The 18,259-nt window shown below is 40.1% G+C and overlaps 1 protein-coding gene across 11 annotated transcripts in view; it reads right to left on the bottom strand.

Annotated features, from left to right (window-relative positions):
- Positions 1–18,259, bottom strand: part of SIPA1L1 (signal induced proliferation associated 1 like 1) — a 433,967-nt gene that overhangs the window by 59,352 nt on the left and 356,356 nt on the right. For all 11 annotated transcript variants that reach the window (XM_030812823.1, XM_030812861.1, XM_030812855.1 and 8 more), the window contains 2 exons: positions 11,360–11,933; positions 10,444–10,718 (listed from right to left, as the gene is read on the bottom strand). In XM_030812823.1, the coding sequence (XP_030668683.1) occupies positions 10,444–10,718; positions 11,360–11,933 (849 nt within the window). The remainder of the gene's footprint in view (positions 1–10,443; positions 10,719–11,359; positions 11,934–18,259) is intronic.

Genomic DNA, 18,259 nt, shown 5'->3' with positions numbered 1-18,259 from the left:
AACAATGAATAAGCACAGAAGGTTCTGCAGAGCTAAATTTCAGCTACTCGCAATTTCTGATTGCCTTTTGTGGCCAGGGTAAAATCACTGGCTTCCTGGTCTCTTACTTATCTCTGCAAAACAAGAACGTTATGTAGAATCAAGAAGTATAGCTCTCTCTTCTCTTGCTCTTTTCTCTGTCTCTCTCTTCTCTCTCCTCTCTTCTCTCTGTCTCTGTTTTCTTTGTCTCTGTCTCTCTTTTCTCTGTTTCCCCGTCTCTCTCTCTTCTCTCTGTGTCTCTGTCTCTCTTCTCTGTCTGTCTCTCTGTTATCTTTGTCTCTGTCTCTCTTCTCTGTCTCCCTGTCTCTCTTCTCTCTGTCTCTGTCACTCTCCTTTCTCTTCTCTCTTCTCTGTCTCTCTCTCTGTTATCTTTGTCTCTGTCTCTCTCTCCGCTCTGTCTCCCTGTCTTTCTCTCTTCTCTCTGTGTCTCTGTCTCTCTCTTCTCTCTGTCTCTGTCTCTCCCACCCACCCTCTCTTTCTCTCTCTTCCTTTGCCTTGGGAGAATACGGCAAGAAGTCAGCCGTCTGCAAGTCAGGAAGATATTCCTCACCAGGAAGCAAATCAATGGACACCCTGATTGTGGGCATTTCAGCTTTGTAAACCTGGAGAAAATAAATTTCTGTTGTTTAAGTCAAAAAAAAAAAAAAAAAAAAAAAGAAGTATACAACAGACTGAAGAATGCAGATAAAAACTGGCTTTTAATGCTATGCATAAACTTTCATAAAAGGATTTTTATTATATCATTCTAAGTAAAATTCTGTGTTGACGAATGGTAACTCTAATAATACTTATAACTTACAATGGGCCAGGCACGAATTTAGCCACATTACAGCAACCCTATGAAGTGGATGCTATCATTATCCCCACTTTGTAGAGGAGGAAATAGAGGCCTAGAGAGATTAACTTGCCCAAGTTTACACAGCCAGCAGGTGGCAAAGCCAGGATTTGAACCCACAGAATTGATACATACTATGTAGGTAAGACTATGTAGGTTAGTCTTATTTTAGTCATTAACAAAACCATTACAATTCTCCAAGGAAAATTCAACAACTTTTATAAAACCCAATTAAAGGGCTATGGCCAGCAGGAATTACAATGTCAATGCTAAAAGTGGTAAGAGGTGACCTGCTGAAACCCTAAATTAATGGAAAAGCTACTCCATCTCCTTATTCTGTTTGTCAGTCTTTGTATTCTTTCTTTTAATCTTTTATTTCTCATAATTCTCTCCTTTTTCCTTAAGACCCTGTGGAATATAGAGGAATGGTTGACTAGGAAATTGAACAGAACATCACAACACTGGACTCACAAGTCAGAAAAGTTTTATGTTTGAGGATGGCTTGGTCCCTATAAGCCATGTGACTCTGGCTTGGAAAAAACACATAAACTATTTGAATCAAAACTCCTCATCTGAAAAATGAGAGATGTGAACCATGTGATTTCTAATTGCCCTCTTCACTCTAAAGCAGTATGCTTTAGCACTTCAAAATACTGGATTTTTAAAATGAAGAAAAAATGCTGTGACCTGTTCTTATTTAAGAGGTAATTTGGTCTTATGTAACCTGTTTGTTTTTAGCTTGTCATTTTGAATGGCCCTTAATTGCTTTCTTTAAGAACTATAGGCTAGTGGCCCTCAACAGAATAAAGTGTTGACCACTCTATGCAATACCATCCAGAACATCACAATTTAGCCTGTTCATCCAGGTACTTTTCATCTTGTCACGGGAATGATGTTGAAGACCCAGAGGTCACAGACACTAATCTATTGATGCTGGCTACGTACTGCAGAGGGGTGACAGCAGGGGTGTGAGAATCAGGCAAGTCGTGCATAAGGGGTCTGCTCACTACAGGGAGGTTTTCCAGTGAAGTCTACCAGGACTATGTCCATCGGGCTGTCATGCTAACTGGTTCCACTCACTCTTTGGGCAGTAACTGAACTTCTCCCAGCCTCATTCTCATCACTGTTTTAACAAAAATGAAGCTGCTGATATGGAAGTGCTGGGAAGGGAACGGCATGGTCCCTTTAAATGATATGAAGCAGAGAAGGGAAGAGCTGGGTAGAGGAGGCCGTGGTCCCTGGCTAGGGCTCCACCCCCACGAATCTAGCTGAGGACAGGCACTCCTGCCTTTGTGCCCAGATGTTGCATTTCCGAAGACCACCTTGGCCCACGACGCCCCCATCTTGTAGCTATAAAGACCTGAGGCCCTCTAGATTTTCTAGTTTATTTGCGTAGAGGTGTTTATAGTATTCTTTGATGGTAGTTTGTGTTTCTGTGGGATCAGTGGTGATATCCCCTTTATCATTTTTTTATTGCGTCTATTTGATTCTTCTCTTTTCTTCTTTATTAGTCTTGCTAGTGGACTATCAAGTTTGTTGATCTTTTCAAAAACCAGCTCCTGGATTCATTGATTTTTTGAAGGGTTTTTTTGTGTCTCTATCTCCTTCAGTTCTTCTCTGATCTTAGTTATTTCTTGCCTTCTGCTAGCTTTTGAATGTGTTTGCTCTTGCTTCTCTAGTTCTTTTTATTGTGATGTTAGGGTGTCAATTTTAGATCTTTCCTGCTTTCTCTTGTGGGTATTTATTTAGTGCTCTAAGTTTCCCTCTACACACTGCTTTAAATGTGTCCCAGAGATTCTGGTATGTTGTGTCTTTGTTCTCATTGGTTTCAAAGAACATTTCTATTTCTGCCTTCATTTCGTTATGTACCCAGTAGACATTCAGGAGCAGGATGTTCAGTTTCCATGTAGTTGACCGGTTTTGAGTGAGTTTCTTAATCCTGAGTTCTAGTTTGATTGCACTGTGGTCTGAGAGACAGTTTGTTACAATTTCTGTTCTTTTACATTTGCTGAGGAGTGCTTTACTTCCAACTATGTGGTCAATTTTGGAATAAGTGCGACGTGGTGCTGAGAAGAATGTATATTCTGTTGATTTGGGGTGGAGAGTTCTGTAGATGTCTATTAGGTCCACTTGGTGCAGAGCTGAGTTCAATTCCTGGATATCCTTGTTAATTTTCTGTCTCGTTGATCTGTCTAATGTTGACAGTGGGGTGATAAAGTCTCCCATTATTATTGTGTGGCAGTCTAAGTCTCTTTGTAGGTCTCTAAGGACTTGCTTTATGAATCTGGGTGCTCCTGTATTGGGTGCATATATATTTAAGATAGTTAGCTCTTCTTGTTAAATTGATCCCTTTACCATTATGTAATGGCCTTCTTTGTCTCTTTTGATCTTTGTTGGTTTAAAGTCTGTTTTATCAGAGACTAGGATTGCAACCCCTGCCTTTTTTTGTTTTCCATTTGCTTGGTAGATCTTCCTCCATCCTTTTATTCTGAGCCTATGTGTGTCTCTGCACATGAGATGGGTCTCCTGAATACAGCACACTGATGGGTCTTGACTCTTCATCCAATTTGCCAGTCTGTGTCTTCTAATTGGAGCATTTAGCCCATTTACATTTAAGGTTAATATTGTTATGTGTGAATTTGATCCTGTCATTATGATGTTAGCTGGTTATTTTGTTCGTTAGTTGATGCAGTTTCTTCCTAGCATCAATGGTCTTTACAATTTGGCATGTTTTTGCAGTGGCTGGTACCAGTTATTCCTTTCCATGTTTAGTGCTTCCTTCAGGAGCTCTTTTAGGGCAGGCCTGGTGGTGACAAAATCTCTCAGCATTTGCTTGTCTGTAAAGGATTTTATTTCTCCTTCACTTATGAAGCTTAGTTTGGCTAGATATGAACTTCTGGGTTGAAAATTCTTTTCTTTAAGAACGTTGAATATTGGCCCCCACTTTCTTCTGGCTTGTAGAGTTTCTGCCGAGAGATCCGCTGTTAGTCTGATGGGCTTCCCTTTGTGGGTAACCTGACCTTTCTATCTGGCTGCCCTTAACATTTTTTCCTTCATTTCAACTTTGGTGAATCTGACAATTATGTGTCTTGGAGTTGCTCTTCTCAAGGAGTATCTTTGTGGTGTTCTCTGTATTTCCTGAATTTGAATGTTGGCCTGCCTTGCTAGGTTGGGGAAGTTCTCCTGGATAATATCCTGCAGAGTGTTTTCCAACTTGGTTCCATTCTCCCCGTCACTTTCAGGTACACCAATCAGATAAAGATTTGGTCTTTTCACATAGTCCCGTATTTCTTGGAGGCTTTGTTCATTTCTTTTTACTTTTCTTCTCTAAACTTCTCTTCTCCCAAGACTAAACCAGGAAGAAGTTGAATTCCTGAATAGACCAATAACAGGCTCTGAAATTGAGGCAACAATTAATAGCCTACCAACAAAAAAAGTCCAGGACCAGACAGATTCACAGCCGAATTCTACCAGAGCTACAAGGAGGAGCTGGTACCATTCCTTCTGAAACTATTCCAATCAATAGAAGGAGAGGGAATCCTCCCTAACTCATTTTATGAGGCCAGCATCATCCTGATACTAAAGCCTGGCAGAGACACAAGAAAAAAGGCGAATTTTAGGCCAATATCCCTGATGAACTTCAATACAAAAATCCTCAATAAAATACTGGCAAACCGAATCCAGCAGCACATCAAAAAGCTTATCCACCTTGATCAAGTGGGCTTCATCCCTGGGATGCAAAGCTGGTTCAACATACACAAATCAATAAACATAATCCAGCATATAAACAGAACCAAAGACAAAAACCACATGATTATCTCAATAGATGCAGAAAAGACCTCTGACAAAATTCAACAGCCCTTCATGCTAAAAACTCTCAATAAATTATGTATCGATGGGACGTATCTCAAAATAATAAGAGCTATCTATGACAAACCCACAGCCAATATCATATGGAATGGGCAAAAACTGGAAGCATTCCCTTTGAAAACTGGCACAAGACAGGGATGCCCTCTCTCACCACTCCTATTCAACATAGTGTTCGAAGTTCTGGCCAGGGCAATCAGGCAGGAGAAGGAAATAAGGGGTATTCAATTAGGAAAAGAGGAAGTCAAATTGTCCCTGTTTGCAAATGACATGATTGTATATTTAGAAAACCCCATTGTCTCAGCCCAAAATCTCCTTAAGCTGATAAGCAACTTCAGCAAAGTCTCAGGATACAAAATCAATGTGCAAAAATCACAAGCATTCTTACACACCAATAAAAGACGGACAGAGAGCCAAATCATGAGTGAACTCCCATTCACAATTGCTTCAAAGAGAATAAAATATCTAGGAATCCAACTTACAAAGGATGTGAAGAACCTCTTCAAGGAGAACTACAAACCACTGCTCAATGAAATAAAAGAGGATACAAACAAATGGAAGAACATTCCATGTTCATGGATAGGAAGAATCAACATCGTGAAAATGGCCATACTGCCCAAGGTAATTTATAGATTCAATGCCATCCCCATCAAGCTACCAATGACTTTCTTCACAGAATTGGAAAAAACTACTTTAAAGTTCATATGGAACCAAAAAAGAGCCCATATTGCCAAGACAATCCTAAGCAAAAAGAACAAACCTGGAGGCATCACGCTACTTGACCTCAAACTATACTATAAGGCTACAGTAACCAAAACAGCATGGTACTGGTACCAAGACAGAGATACAGACCAATGGAACAGAACAGAGCCCTCGGAAATAATACCACATATCTACAACCATCTGATCTTTGACAAACCTGACAAAAACCAGAAATGGGGAAAGGATTCCCTATTTAATAAATGGTGCTGGGAAAACTGGCTAGCCATATGTAGAAAGCTGAAACTGGATCCCTTCCTTACACCTTATACAAAAATTAATTCAAGATGGATTAAATACTTAAAATATTAGACCTAAAACCATAAAAAGCCTAGAAGAAAACCTAGGCAATACCATTCAGGACATAGGTATGGGCAAGGATTTTATGTCTAAAACACCAAAAGCAATGGCAACAAAAGCCAAAATTGACAAATGGGATCTAATTAAACTAAAGAGCTTCTGCACAGCAAAAGAAACTACCATCAGAGTCAGCAGGCAACCTACAGAATGGGAGAAAATTTCTGCAATCTACTCATCTGACAAAGGGCTAATATACAGAATCTACAAAGAATTCAAACAAATTTACAAGAAAAAAACTAACAACCCCATCAAAAAGTGGATGAAGGATATGAGCAGACACTTCTCAAAAGAAGACAGTTATGCAGCCAGCAGACACATGAAAAAATGCTCATCATCACTGGCCATCAGAGAAATGCAAATCAAAACCACAATGAGATACCATCTCACACCAGTTAGAATGGCAATCATTAAAAAGTCAGGAAACAAGAGGTGCTGGAGAAGATGTGGAGAAATAGGAACGCTTTTACACTGCTGTTGGGAGTGTAAACTAGTTCAACTATTGTGGAAGACAGTGTGGCAATTCCTCAAGGATCTAGAACTAGAAATACCATTTGACCCAGCCATCTCATTACTGGGTATATACCCAAAGGATTATAAATCATGCTGCTATAAAGACACATGCACACGTATGTTTACTGTGGCACTATTCACAATAGCAAAGACTTGGAACCAACCCAAATGTCCATCAATGATAGACTGGATTAAGAAAATGTGGCACATGTACACCATGGAATACTATGTAGCCATAAAAAAGGATGAGTTAATGTCCTTTGTAGGGACATAGAAGATGCTGGAAACCATCATTCTCAGCAAACTATCGCAAGGACAAAAAAACCAAACACCACATGTTCTCACTCATAGGTGGGAATTGAACAATGAGAACACTTGGACACAGGAAGGAGAACAGCACACACTGGGGCCTGTCATGGGGTGGGGGGAGGGGGGAGCGATAGCATTAGGAGATACACCTAATGTAAATGATGAGTTAATGGGTGCAGCGCACCAACATGGCACATGTACACATACGTAAGAAACCTGCACATTGTGCACATGTACCCTAGAATTTAAAGTATATATACTAAAAAAAAAAAAAAAAAAAAAAAAAGGAAAATGCCTGGCACGTAGTAGGGGCTCAGAAAGTTTGCCATACTGTCCCCCTATCCTTTCTTCTCTTAAAAAAATTGTAGTTTGGAAACAATTCATAAAGGGCTCTGCATATTTTCCAAGAACAGGGAAGAGAGCCTTGTTTTACATGTTATTTTATTTATTTATTTATTTATTCTTATTTTTTTGAGATGGAGTCTCCTTCTGTCGCCCAGGCTGGAGTGCAATGGCATGATCTCAGCTCATTGCAACCTCTGCCTCCTGGGTCAAGTGATTCTCCTACCTCAGCCCCCCCAAGTAGCTGAGATAACAGGCATGTGCCACCACGCCCAGCTAATTTTTTTTGTATTTTTAGTAGAGAAGGCTGGTGAATCATTTGAGGTCAGGAGTTTGAGACCAGCCTGACCAACATGGTGAGGCTGGTCTCAAACTCCTGACAAATGATTCACCAGCCTCGGCCTCCCCAGCTGTTGGGATTACAGGCTTTTACATGTTATTTAAGTACCACTTTTTTGTTGTAGAACTATTATATATATTTTAAAAGCTGCATTTTCAAAATGAATGACTCTCCCATGTGAACACACAAACCCATTTGTGTTTGTATTAGATCCTGGGGGTGTTTGTATTACATACAGTCATCACCTCCCCCACTCCCTTGCCTGTGTCCCTCTCCGGGTCCTGGCGACCCTAAGAACCACCAGGCTGAGAGGCAGAGGAGCTGCTTGCCTCAAGGAGGCCTGTCCTGCCTTTCGCTGCAGCTGCAGTGACTGGTGGTAAAGTCCCAGCTGACAAAGAAGAGAATGACTATTCAAAGAACAGAGTAATTAGTTGCTACAAAAACAGCAGTGGGAGTGTGAAGTGTGGAGGAGAAGAAAAAAATGACACAAGATCATTATTCTATTTTGTTGAAAATTGTAACAAGGTGTTAATGCTTCAGCTGTTCCCTCTGAAGTTATCTCTAAAGGAAGGAGAAAGGAGCAGGCTTTCAGCCCTCCAAAGGCATCAAGGCATTTCCCACCTGCCCTGCCCAGGTCTGACTTTTCAGATGGAAACTGCATGGCTTTTCAGATGGAAACTGTAGTGAAAGGGGCCCTGTGTCTCCCTCCCGGCTGGTGGGGCTGTGCAGTGCACTAATCCTTCCCTCAGCCTCCCCTCCTAGCACCCAAATGACATGTCACTGGCAGCTCCACTGGCTCCTCCGGGAAGGCCTGACAGCGTCACAGGGGTGTGACAGCTCATTCACTCCCTGGTGTGCTGGAGCTGGTAATCATCCCATCTACCCTAATGCTGCCTGCAGTGACATCACATTGGTAGCTTGGAACCAGCCACAGTGGGAGTACCTGCACCATAGAAATCAGCAAATACCACAAATTAAGTCTTCTTCCCCCCAGCAGAAAGCCAACTCACCAGCACATCACTGCTGATTCTGGTGTATAAGGAAAGGATCCGTGCTCTAAGCACACAACGTGGCAGTTCAGAGCCTGGACTCTGATGTTAGACCTAAATTTGTCAGATGAGCTTAGCGAGTTACTAACCTTTGAGTCTCGGTTTCTTTTAAAACAGGAATGCTACTGACACTATCACAAGAGAGGGTTGTTATAAGAATTAAATGCATTAATCCATAAAAAAGTGCTTTTTTTAGGGCCTGGCATATTAAAGTAAAAAACTCAGTACATTAGTTATTTTCACTGACACACCACAATATATCTAGTCTAGTATACCTCCTATCATGGCTCCATCTATCCAGGTCCAGGCCTCTTATCCATCTTTCTAGTAATAGCTATTTACAATTTCCATGTCTGTACTGTTGTCTCATCCCACCTACAGTCACACAAACCCATTTCCCTCTCCTTTCCCACACATAAACCTGGGAGCCTAGATACAAGGGAAATACTTCTGAGAGAGCAAGATGGCATCATAAGGTCAAGGGCTCCATATTTCAGTAGACAGTCCTTAGACTAACATCTGTAACTCTTCACTGTAGGTAATTAAGGTTGACAATTTACAAAGCTTGGCTATCTTCTCCCATTTATAAGTGTCTGTTCAGAAGCAATAAAGTAGACAATCTGAAGGAGAGACAGCAGAGATAGAGACAAGAGTGCAGCAAGACTGGAGACTGTCATAAGCAAGAACCCCACTGCCTTTCTGAGCCACCTCACATAATTTTTTAAATCACAGTTCAGCACGTTACTTAACATTTAATGATGATATGCTTGGGGAAACCAGAAAAGGCTAATAAGGTTCATTAGACCTGGTTAACGAAGGCAGGGTATGTGGGTAGGGCAGTTTCTGAATATTTACTCCTCTCCAAAACAGGTGAAATTAAAAGTTCATATTTTGATTTCCAGGGAAATGCAGTCATCCAAAAGGCAGTTCTTCAAACTATCAGACAAAGGAATTTTTCTATATTTTGACATATATACATAATCTCTAGGCCATCTAGGAGGTAAGCAGTATTAGGAAATACTATCCTGAGCAAAGTATATAAAAACACACACACGCACACACACACATATATATTTGCTGCTCTTTACTTTTTAAAAGACACAAATAGCCCATCATAACCATTAACTTTCTACCATCTGATATTCACAAATCCATGAGAGCTCAGGTGTAGGACTGGTCATCTTAGTGGCAAAATAGGACACAGAACACTGTCTTGGCTTTAGAAAGCCTAAGAATCAATTGCCAAAGCTTAAGAGAAATTCTTAGAAAATAATGGCATAAAATAAAAAGAGAGATCTTAAAAACTAGCAAAAATAGCATGTGCATGTCCAAAGGAGAAAATAAACAGTTGATTAAATTTCTTCCACCAAGAAACCTCCCCAGAGACAGAGAAATTAAATTTTCAACAGTGTTGCTGGCTTGGCAGGAGCTGTGGGGGGTTGGGTGGGGCAGGGAGCTCTTAGGTTTTCCCTTCTGGAAGAGACTAGGAACCAAAATGCCAAAGCACCATGAGCAGGGGCAGCTCACCTGAAGCCAAACCCTAGCACATGCAGATACAGTTAGGAAAAGCGGCTGCCAGACTGAGACAGCAAAGGTCCAAACAATTGCTGAGTTTTGGGCAGCAATTGGGAGACAGAAGAGAATACGAGCATCATGGAACATAAAAGAAAAGCAAACTGACAATTTCAGATGTTGAGTGTCTTTTAATGTTAAGTGTTGAATGTTTCTCAGCTCCTAGTGGAACATTCTTAAGATGGATATTACCAAACTTCTCTATCTGTCACGGCAACTTTATAAATCCAGTGATGTAAATCCTGGGAATGGTCCCATTTAGTCACTCTTTCCAGCTGCTGTCACCACATACTGAAAGGGAGCTTCGTCCTGAGTCAGACTCCACGGATGAAATATTCAGCATCACATGTAATCTACTGTCCTTCACAACATTCTACTCCACTACCTGCTAAGAGATGTTCTACATGATACACAAACCCTGCACTCGAGTCTCAGGCCCACAGCTGCCTCCTCAGACCTACCTCCGCGGGGTGCAGTCATCATGGGGGGGAATGATGACAACCTTCACCGTGACAGATGTTCTCAGAAGGTCAATCATCTGCTCATGGCTCAGAGTGGCTACCGCCACCTTGCAGATCTCCACCAGGCGACTGCCCTGCCTCAGCCCTGCCTGCCAGGCATAACCGTAGGGCTCCACATCCGCCACGATGCCCTCATAGTTGACATGGAAGCCAAGCTGTCCTAGCCCATTTCTTCGCAGAGTCATCTCCACTGATTCACAGCCTTTTGAAACAAACTAGACAAGGAAATAAAAGATACTGTGGTTTAAAGCAATAGGGTATTAAGTGGTGGACATGGAACTGGAAAATCATTGCAAGCAGGGTTAGTTCTGAATACCTTATTGCCAGCTGAAGAGCAGTCTGGTTATTTCTTCTTCACTAGTCTCCTATTCATTAGGCCAAAAGGAATATACTTGTTGCATCCAAAAAGCTCAATGGCTTCCCTGAAGTTACAAGGAAACCTCTACCAGAGACCTACAGGGAGCTGGCAGTAAATAGAAACCATATACTGCTACTCATTTAGCCTTTGTAAAATTCAAGGCAGCAGATACTCAAGCAATTCTTTTCAGCACCACCACCAGATGACTGGGCTGCAGTACCAGGGAACAGGTCACATGCAAATGGGTTTTGAACACGCACACGCACACACACACACACACACACACACACAGAGTAAATGTGTCTTCCCCAACTTGTTCTACTTTTCCACAACATCCATGGAAAACACAAGCATGAGATAAACTGTCTGCTTCACACATCAAGGGAGTTTTCAGAGGAGCTAATAACAGAGTGCAAGGTTCAGTAACTTGGCTCTAGTCTGTACTGAAAGCTTTATGAAAGAGAAACTGCAGGTAAGGAAGAGGAAGGAGAGACTCACCTGCAACCTTTTGACAATCTCTTTGATCTCCTCATTGTTAATGAAACTCCCCACTGAAACACATTCTCCTCGTTCATAGAAGATTTTGAGGCTGGTGTCAGTTGAAGTCCACCCTATCACATCTCTACAGGAACAATTGAAGACCACGCTCTTTGTTTCCTGTTCAATGAGCACAATGAACTCATTGGAGATCCCTAAAAGGCAGTCTAGTTCCATGGCCTTGTTGTAGTCTTCAGCCCGGACTGCCCATACAATGGCCCCCATGCTGCTGAGCTCGGCTCCTGGATATGGCTTAGACTTTTCCTTCTTCTTGGAAGCCAAAGAGATGAATGGAAACTTGCCAGAAGGGTCAATAGGGGTGTTGGTGACATTCTTTTCTGCCAGATCTTTCAGGTATTCCTGGCGGGTCCGAGTTGCCATGGCCCGGAACTTCTCCGATTTATGAGCAGCATTTTCTGCATTAATCACTTTCGCCAAAAGGAAGTCCCTGAACACATTTGACTTAGGGAAAGTGACCCCTTTAGGAATGGGAGGCCCAAAGGAAGGCACATCTCTGGACCTGGTAACAGCCACACTGAGAGACAAAGATCAAAGAGAGCCACATCAGTATTTCTCAGTCTCACAACATCAGAATAAAATATACTTTCTCAAAGACAAAGACGTACCTCAGATGCAAAATAGCTGCTTATTTTTCCATGAGAAAAACACACATTTCTGCTTAATACGAGCATATTTTTTCATTCAACCACATTTAGAATTTACACAACATAAATTTTTTTCTAGGCCAAAAAAAAACCTCCCAAAATCCCCAAAGCTAACACTATTAACTTTTTTTAACAGACAGGAAACTGACCAAAACTCCATGAAAAAAATAGGTTTACGGTAATATTCTGTATAAGACATTTTAAATACCTACTAACTGTTTTCAAGGGAGATTACCGTAACCACATCATCTTTCAGAACAAGCACACATTCTGTGAGAACACAAATGTGTTCTCCATTTTAGATATGATGCCTACAAGCAGACAGCTTACATTGAAAATATCAGAAGATGCATGCCATAAAAGAAATGAATTAAATTTCAATAAAACTTAACTAGTATTTGTTGGCCTAAGTGTGAGGCATTATGCAACCAGATTAAAAGCATAATTTTAAAATGAAAATTGGAATCTGAGTAATAGTATGAGAATCTTTATGTAATAGCAACAACGCTTTAAAATCATATTTTTAAACTGAGCTATTCCTTGGTCCTTTTGGTATTTTATTCTGATAATCTATTTCTAAGAAAAATGTTTTCCTTATCCCATTCCTTTAAGCAAGATTGATATAAGAAAGCCTGTTCCAGTCACTTCTTCTGAATATATATTCCTAAAATTGGGCCTAAGAAAAGGATCATATGAACATCTGTAATAACCTATTATTTTTAACCTCAAAAGGAAAAAAAGTAACTTTCTCCCAAAACAAAAAAGGAAGTTGTTGATATAGAAATAGAGGGGTTGAGTGTTTTATATCATGTCCCAAGATTTTAGTAAAGTTTGACATGACTGGAAATGATTCTAACACATTGAAGATCCCTCTTTCCAAATTAAAAGTGAGCAAATTATGCAATTATACTTAGTATTAGGGAAACAATAAAAAAAAAATAGGTTTCTTCTGAACTCTTGGAATAGAAATGGCATCATCAGAGAGTATGCATCTTTCAAATAAAATTGAAGAGCTCTGTTTCACTTTTTCTTTAAGAAGGGTTTGCTTTAAGATATTCAGCTTTGTTTTTCAAGAAATAGTTATTTCTTGTGAAAATAAGAAATAAAAATCAGCAACCTCAGGAGGCAAATTATATTTCTGGTGGAATGGAAAAGCTACACGCTCAGAAGATGCCATGGGATGGCCTATCTGTTGGTTTCACAAGTGTATTTTTAAAAGACTACCTAGTTCACTTCATGACAAAGAACAGTGGCAACCAACACTCCATTTTCTAACTGGAGGAGAGAATTCAGAGACTTCCATATGGTTTAATTATACCAATATGTATTAGGAGGGCAATTTTTCTTGTCTATTGTGAACTGCCTGACTTGAACGCTGACAGCTGTATAATTTTAATTTGATCGTATTATTTTTCTCTTATAGTCAAGCAAAAGATGCTGAAATCCAGGTTTGCTAGATTTTTCTAAGTGGAATCCTGTAAGAATCCAGAAATATTTAATATCTTTCACTTTAAAATTGGCAATTTCTCATCTGCTAATCTCGCTCAAATTGTTATTCTTTCTCAGAAAATATCTGTGATTTTATTTTAAATAAGGAGAGCAAAATGCTGAGCAGGGGGTGTGATTTTAAGCACCCTCCATCTACTTGCCCCTTAAACTAACTGGCTTTCTGCAGATCCACTTATTAATTGATAGAACTTTAGACAAACATACACTGAAAACCTACCAATAATTAGAAACAGCTATAATGAACTGTGAGGAAAAGAACTGAATCCTTAACGCATAATTTTCAATGATTCACTGTGGTAGGGAGGTAAATGATACAGGCATTGAAATCAGCTTTGCATAGTCAGAAATAGAATCCTTACAGAAGATGAGGAAGATGATACCCTGGAATGCTCTTTTCAAATAAATGATTTTGTTTTGGATAAATCAAACTGGCAAGGTTTCTACAAGGTTAAAAGCTCATTAATTTAGATGCCACAAATTCTGAACTCTTGATAATAAGGCCTGGTTTAAGCTAAACAGAATATTTTGTCTCTGTAAAAAAAAAAGCCTTTCTAGAATCTCAGTTTGCTGCATGTAGTTACTGAAGATATATTAATTATAAATGGTTCTTGGTATTTTTAAAAGCAGATTCCAAAGGGCCTCTGCTTGGCTGTACATATATTAGCCTAGTTGGTAATTCTGTGTCTTCTTCGAAATAACACATGCTTTAAAATCATAGCCATGCTTTATTTACCCAGCATTGTTGAGGACTGGAATGTTCTACTCAAGAGGGTTATCTAGATGACAGACAGACAGAGCTAGAGGCTAAAACAGTGATGGAAAGTTATCACAGGAAGGGAACTTAAGAGAACTCAATGTTCCTCAAATTCTTTCAATAAAATCTTGGGTTTCATCTGAAAATTCACCTCGATTTTGCATTCTACTGAAAAATATTTGTGTTCATTTTCATATAAAAATATCTTCTCACTCCAAAATCTTTGGGTACACTGAGCGACCAGGAAGGTGTCTTGTTTGTATTCTGGGGTTTGACATCTTCCTAAACCTCCAGTTGTGCAGCTGGTACAAATTCTTCACTTCTCCAGGAAACAGATACAGAGAAGTAAAAGGATTTGCCCAGATTTGTTAGAGAGAGCCAGGATTGGAATGTAAGCTTCTGGACAGCCAAGAGAGTGCTCCACGACAAGCCCACACTTACTCTGAGGAAGTGCTTTCAAACCTTCTACTCCTGAGGTGCCTGCTAAAAGGGACCATCCACATGGGTTACATGGCCTAAGAGACGATGAGGCTGTTTCTAGTTGATATGGGCCATGTAACATTGGTTGGCATCAAAGAGCTTGAATGAAATAATAAGTGTTGATACCCAAAGCCAACTTCAAGCTGACACATGAAAATGTTCCAAAGACTTTTTTTTTTTTGAGATGGAGTCTCACTCTGTTACCCAGGCTAGAGTGCAGTGGCGCATGATCTCAGCTCACTGCAACCTCTGCCTCCCGGGTTCAAGCAATTCTCCTGCCTCAGCCTCCCCAGTAGCTGGGACTACAGGCGCCCGTCACCTCGCCTGGCTAATTTTTTGTATTTTTAGTAGAGACAGGGTTTCACTGTGTTAGCCAGGATGGTCTCGATCTCCTGACTTCATGATCCGCCTGCCTCAGCCTCCCAAAGTGCTGGGATTACAGGCGTGAGCCACCACGCCCGGCCTGTTTCAAAGACTTCTGAACAGAAGTTTAGTGGATAAAAATTGAGAAATATAAGACATTTGAACTTTGGAAGCACAATGGAAAAACAGCAATAATCAACAACCCCCAGCCCAAAATTTAAAAGGAAGGTGACACAGAAAACATCAAATGGAAGAGGGAAGTTTCCTCTTCTTGGAGCCTGGATCAGATTACTGGCCAGGGCAGCTTCCAAGAAAGCAGATCTGGGCAAAGGACACGAAAGATCAAACATGTGCCAATCATTCTCTCGATTTCTGACAGTATTGATCCACCAGTCACTGAGTACCTACTATGTGCTAGGCACTTTGCCCTTGCTGAGGATCAAGGCTGAAGATGTCCCGGGCTCAGCCATCCAGAAACTCCAAGTCTGGTGGGAGCCACAGCCAGTGATTTGAGTCTCCTACTTGTGAAGTACAGGGTGTTACTGGTAGCACTTAGGAAAGGCACTTTAGTCCTGGGAGGTCCAGGGAGCCTTCTCAGAAAAAAGAAAAGCAGGAATTCATCAGATGGAGGGAAAGGGGAGTGTGTGAGAGGAGCAGCATGTGCAGAGCAGAGGGGCAGAGCACGCTGTTCTGGGGAGTGGTGAGTAGCTCCAAAGGAGTGAGGTAGGCATGGGGTGCAGACTGGTAGATAAGACTGAGAGACAGGAGGCCAAACCTGAAGCCCCCATGCAGTAAGCTATGCTTGCAAGTCTGAACTTTTCTCTAAATGCTTTTAAGCACAATGAATGACATAATCAGATTCTTGTCTTAGAAAGGTCAGCTGCAGTGGACAATAGGGATGCTGATTAATTGAGGCTTGAAATAGACCTTCCTAAAGAAATTTCTATCACTTGACCTACTTGGATTTTTCTTCTTCTCAGCTGAAGCTTGCAAAATCTTTTTTTTTTTTTTTTTTTTTTTTTTTTTTTTTTTTTTTTTTACGGAGAGGAAAGGGGATGAACACAGACATTTAATGGACATGCATCACACTTCCTCCCTGCCTATGCCAGACATTTTACTTAATAGGATTTTAAGTGGATGTCAAGCAACTTCCCACTGCACTGTTTAACAATTTGGTCTAATTCCAAGTGCTTTTTGTACTATATCATACGGATTCCTTTCAACAGTTATTACATTTTAATTACTGGGTATGGAAACCTCTCTGAGAGGAGTAACATGTATTTCTACCTTCCTAAACATACCTACTGACCACAGTTTAACATTTGTTTTGAAGAATCAGGGTCCTTGTTGTGACTACTTATTACTATTCTAGTTTTAAAATGAATAACAACTCTTTTATTTTATCAAATAGTGTGTCAGTGTTCCAATTTACAATTGTTTAGGATGTCCTAGGATTTTCTTTATAGTCTTTTTGTTTAAATTGGGATCCAAATAGGATCCACACATTGCAATTAATTTAGCTTTAAAAAATGTTTTATTCTATAGATTCCCCTTCACTTCCTCACTATTTCTTGCAACTTACTTGTTGAAGAAATGGGGCTTTTTGTCTATAGAGTTATTCAGGGTCTGAATTTTGTCAACTACAAACATGTTCCTGTCTTTTGTATTTCCTATAAATTGGCTTTTCTGGAAGCTTGATCAGATTCAGATTTAATTTTTTTTAGGGGTGGCAAAAATAATTCATAGGTGAGGTTGTATTCTTCCATTATGAGGCATATATTTGTCTCTTTTTATGGTATTTGCATCCTTTGATGATCAATGCGTAAATCCATTAATTCAGTAGTTGTTGAAAAATGGTATTATTTTATATTGTGTTTCCACACTGAAGTCCTCAGGAGTGACTGAAGCACACAATAGTTCCCCCTTATCTATGGTTTCACTTTCTGTGGTTTTGGTTAGCCGTGGTATAGTACAATGAGGTATTTTGAGAGAGAGACCACATTCATATAACTATTATTATATTGTTATAACTGTTGCGTTTTATTAATTACTGTTAATATATTACTGTGCCTAATTTATAAATTAAACGTTATCATATAGGAACAAACATAGTATATATAGGGGTAGGCACTATCCATGGTTTCGGGCATCCTCTGGGGGTCTTGGAATATATCCCCGACAGATAAGGAGGAACTACTGTATTTGGTTCTTTGCTCCAAAATCAAATGGCCCCAGATCGCTATGCTTATTGAATTCATATCTTTGATGTGAATAGTTTTTCAGCATCTCCTCTATCAATAAACAAATATTTGTTTCCAGTACATGCTCGCTATTAACAGCTCCTTCTTCTTTTTTTATTTTGTTGCTTCTAATCTTCTCTATCAACTGGGATCAGATAATTAAGGTCACTGCAACGATACAAATAAAACAATAGAGACTGGAGGGCTCTCTTATCAGTTATGGGATAAGCTTTAGTATGCAGACTTAGTGACTGATTTCTGAGTTCTTGGCTATACGATGACTCACATTAACTGGCCTCTGGAATTAGTCCGAATTAGTCAGTTATTCCTATATAAGCTTTCTAGTCCCCAGGGAGGTATAATACCACATTATTTTGAGATCTCATCTCTAGATCCACTATACGGATTTTTCTATCTTTGTTCTCCTGTTACATCGCAGGGTCCAGAGTAGTGTCTAGCACACACATGCTGAGGGCTGGATAAAGAACTAATGAAAAATAAATGGATAATGACAGTCTCCAAATTTACCTTTCTGTGTACAAATTACCTAGCATGGTAACACTGGATAATTTTTCCTAGAATTCTACTTATGTAATGTTGAATTAATGGCCTAGCATTCTGGAGGCCTCTACTGCCTGGTCATCTTTTCTGCATTAGTAGCCTTTTTATTGTACTTTCCATCCTCCTTCCCATTTCTAGGCTTCTGTCCTTTCCACTGACCACTCCTAGAATGGTTTCTCTTTTTCCCATTGAATTCCATCCAGTTATGCTTTAACACACACATCAAATCCCATCTTCTCATAAATATCCATATAACTTCAGCCTGTAATGACCCCACACCTCTCTGCAC

This window comes from Nomascus leucogenys, chromosome 1a, assembly GCF_006542625.1.
Source record: "Nomascus leucogenys isolate Asia chromosome 1a, Asia_NLE_v1, whole genome shotgun sequence".
NCBI classification, from domain to species: domain Eukaryota; kingdom Metazoa; phylum Chordata; class Mammalia; order Primates; family Hylobatidae; genus Nomascus; species Nomascus leucogenys.
The sequence above is the reverse complement of the archived record's forward strand: the minus strand, read 5'-3'. Positions and strand labels throughout refer to the sequence as shown.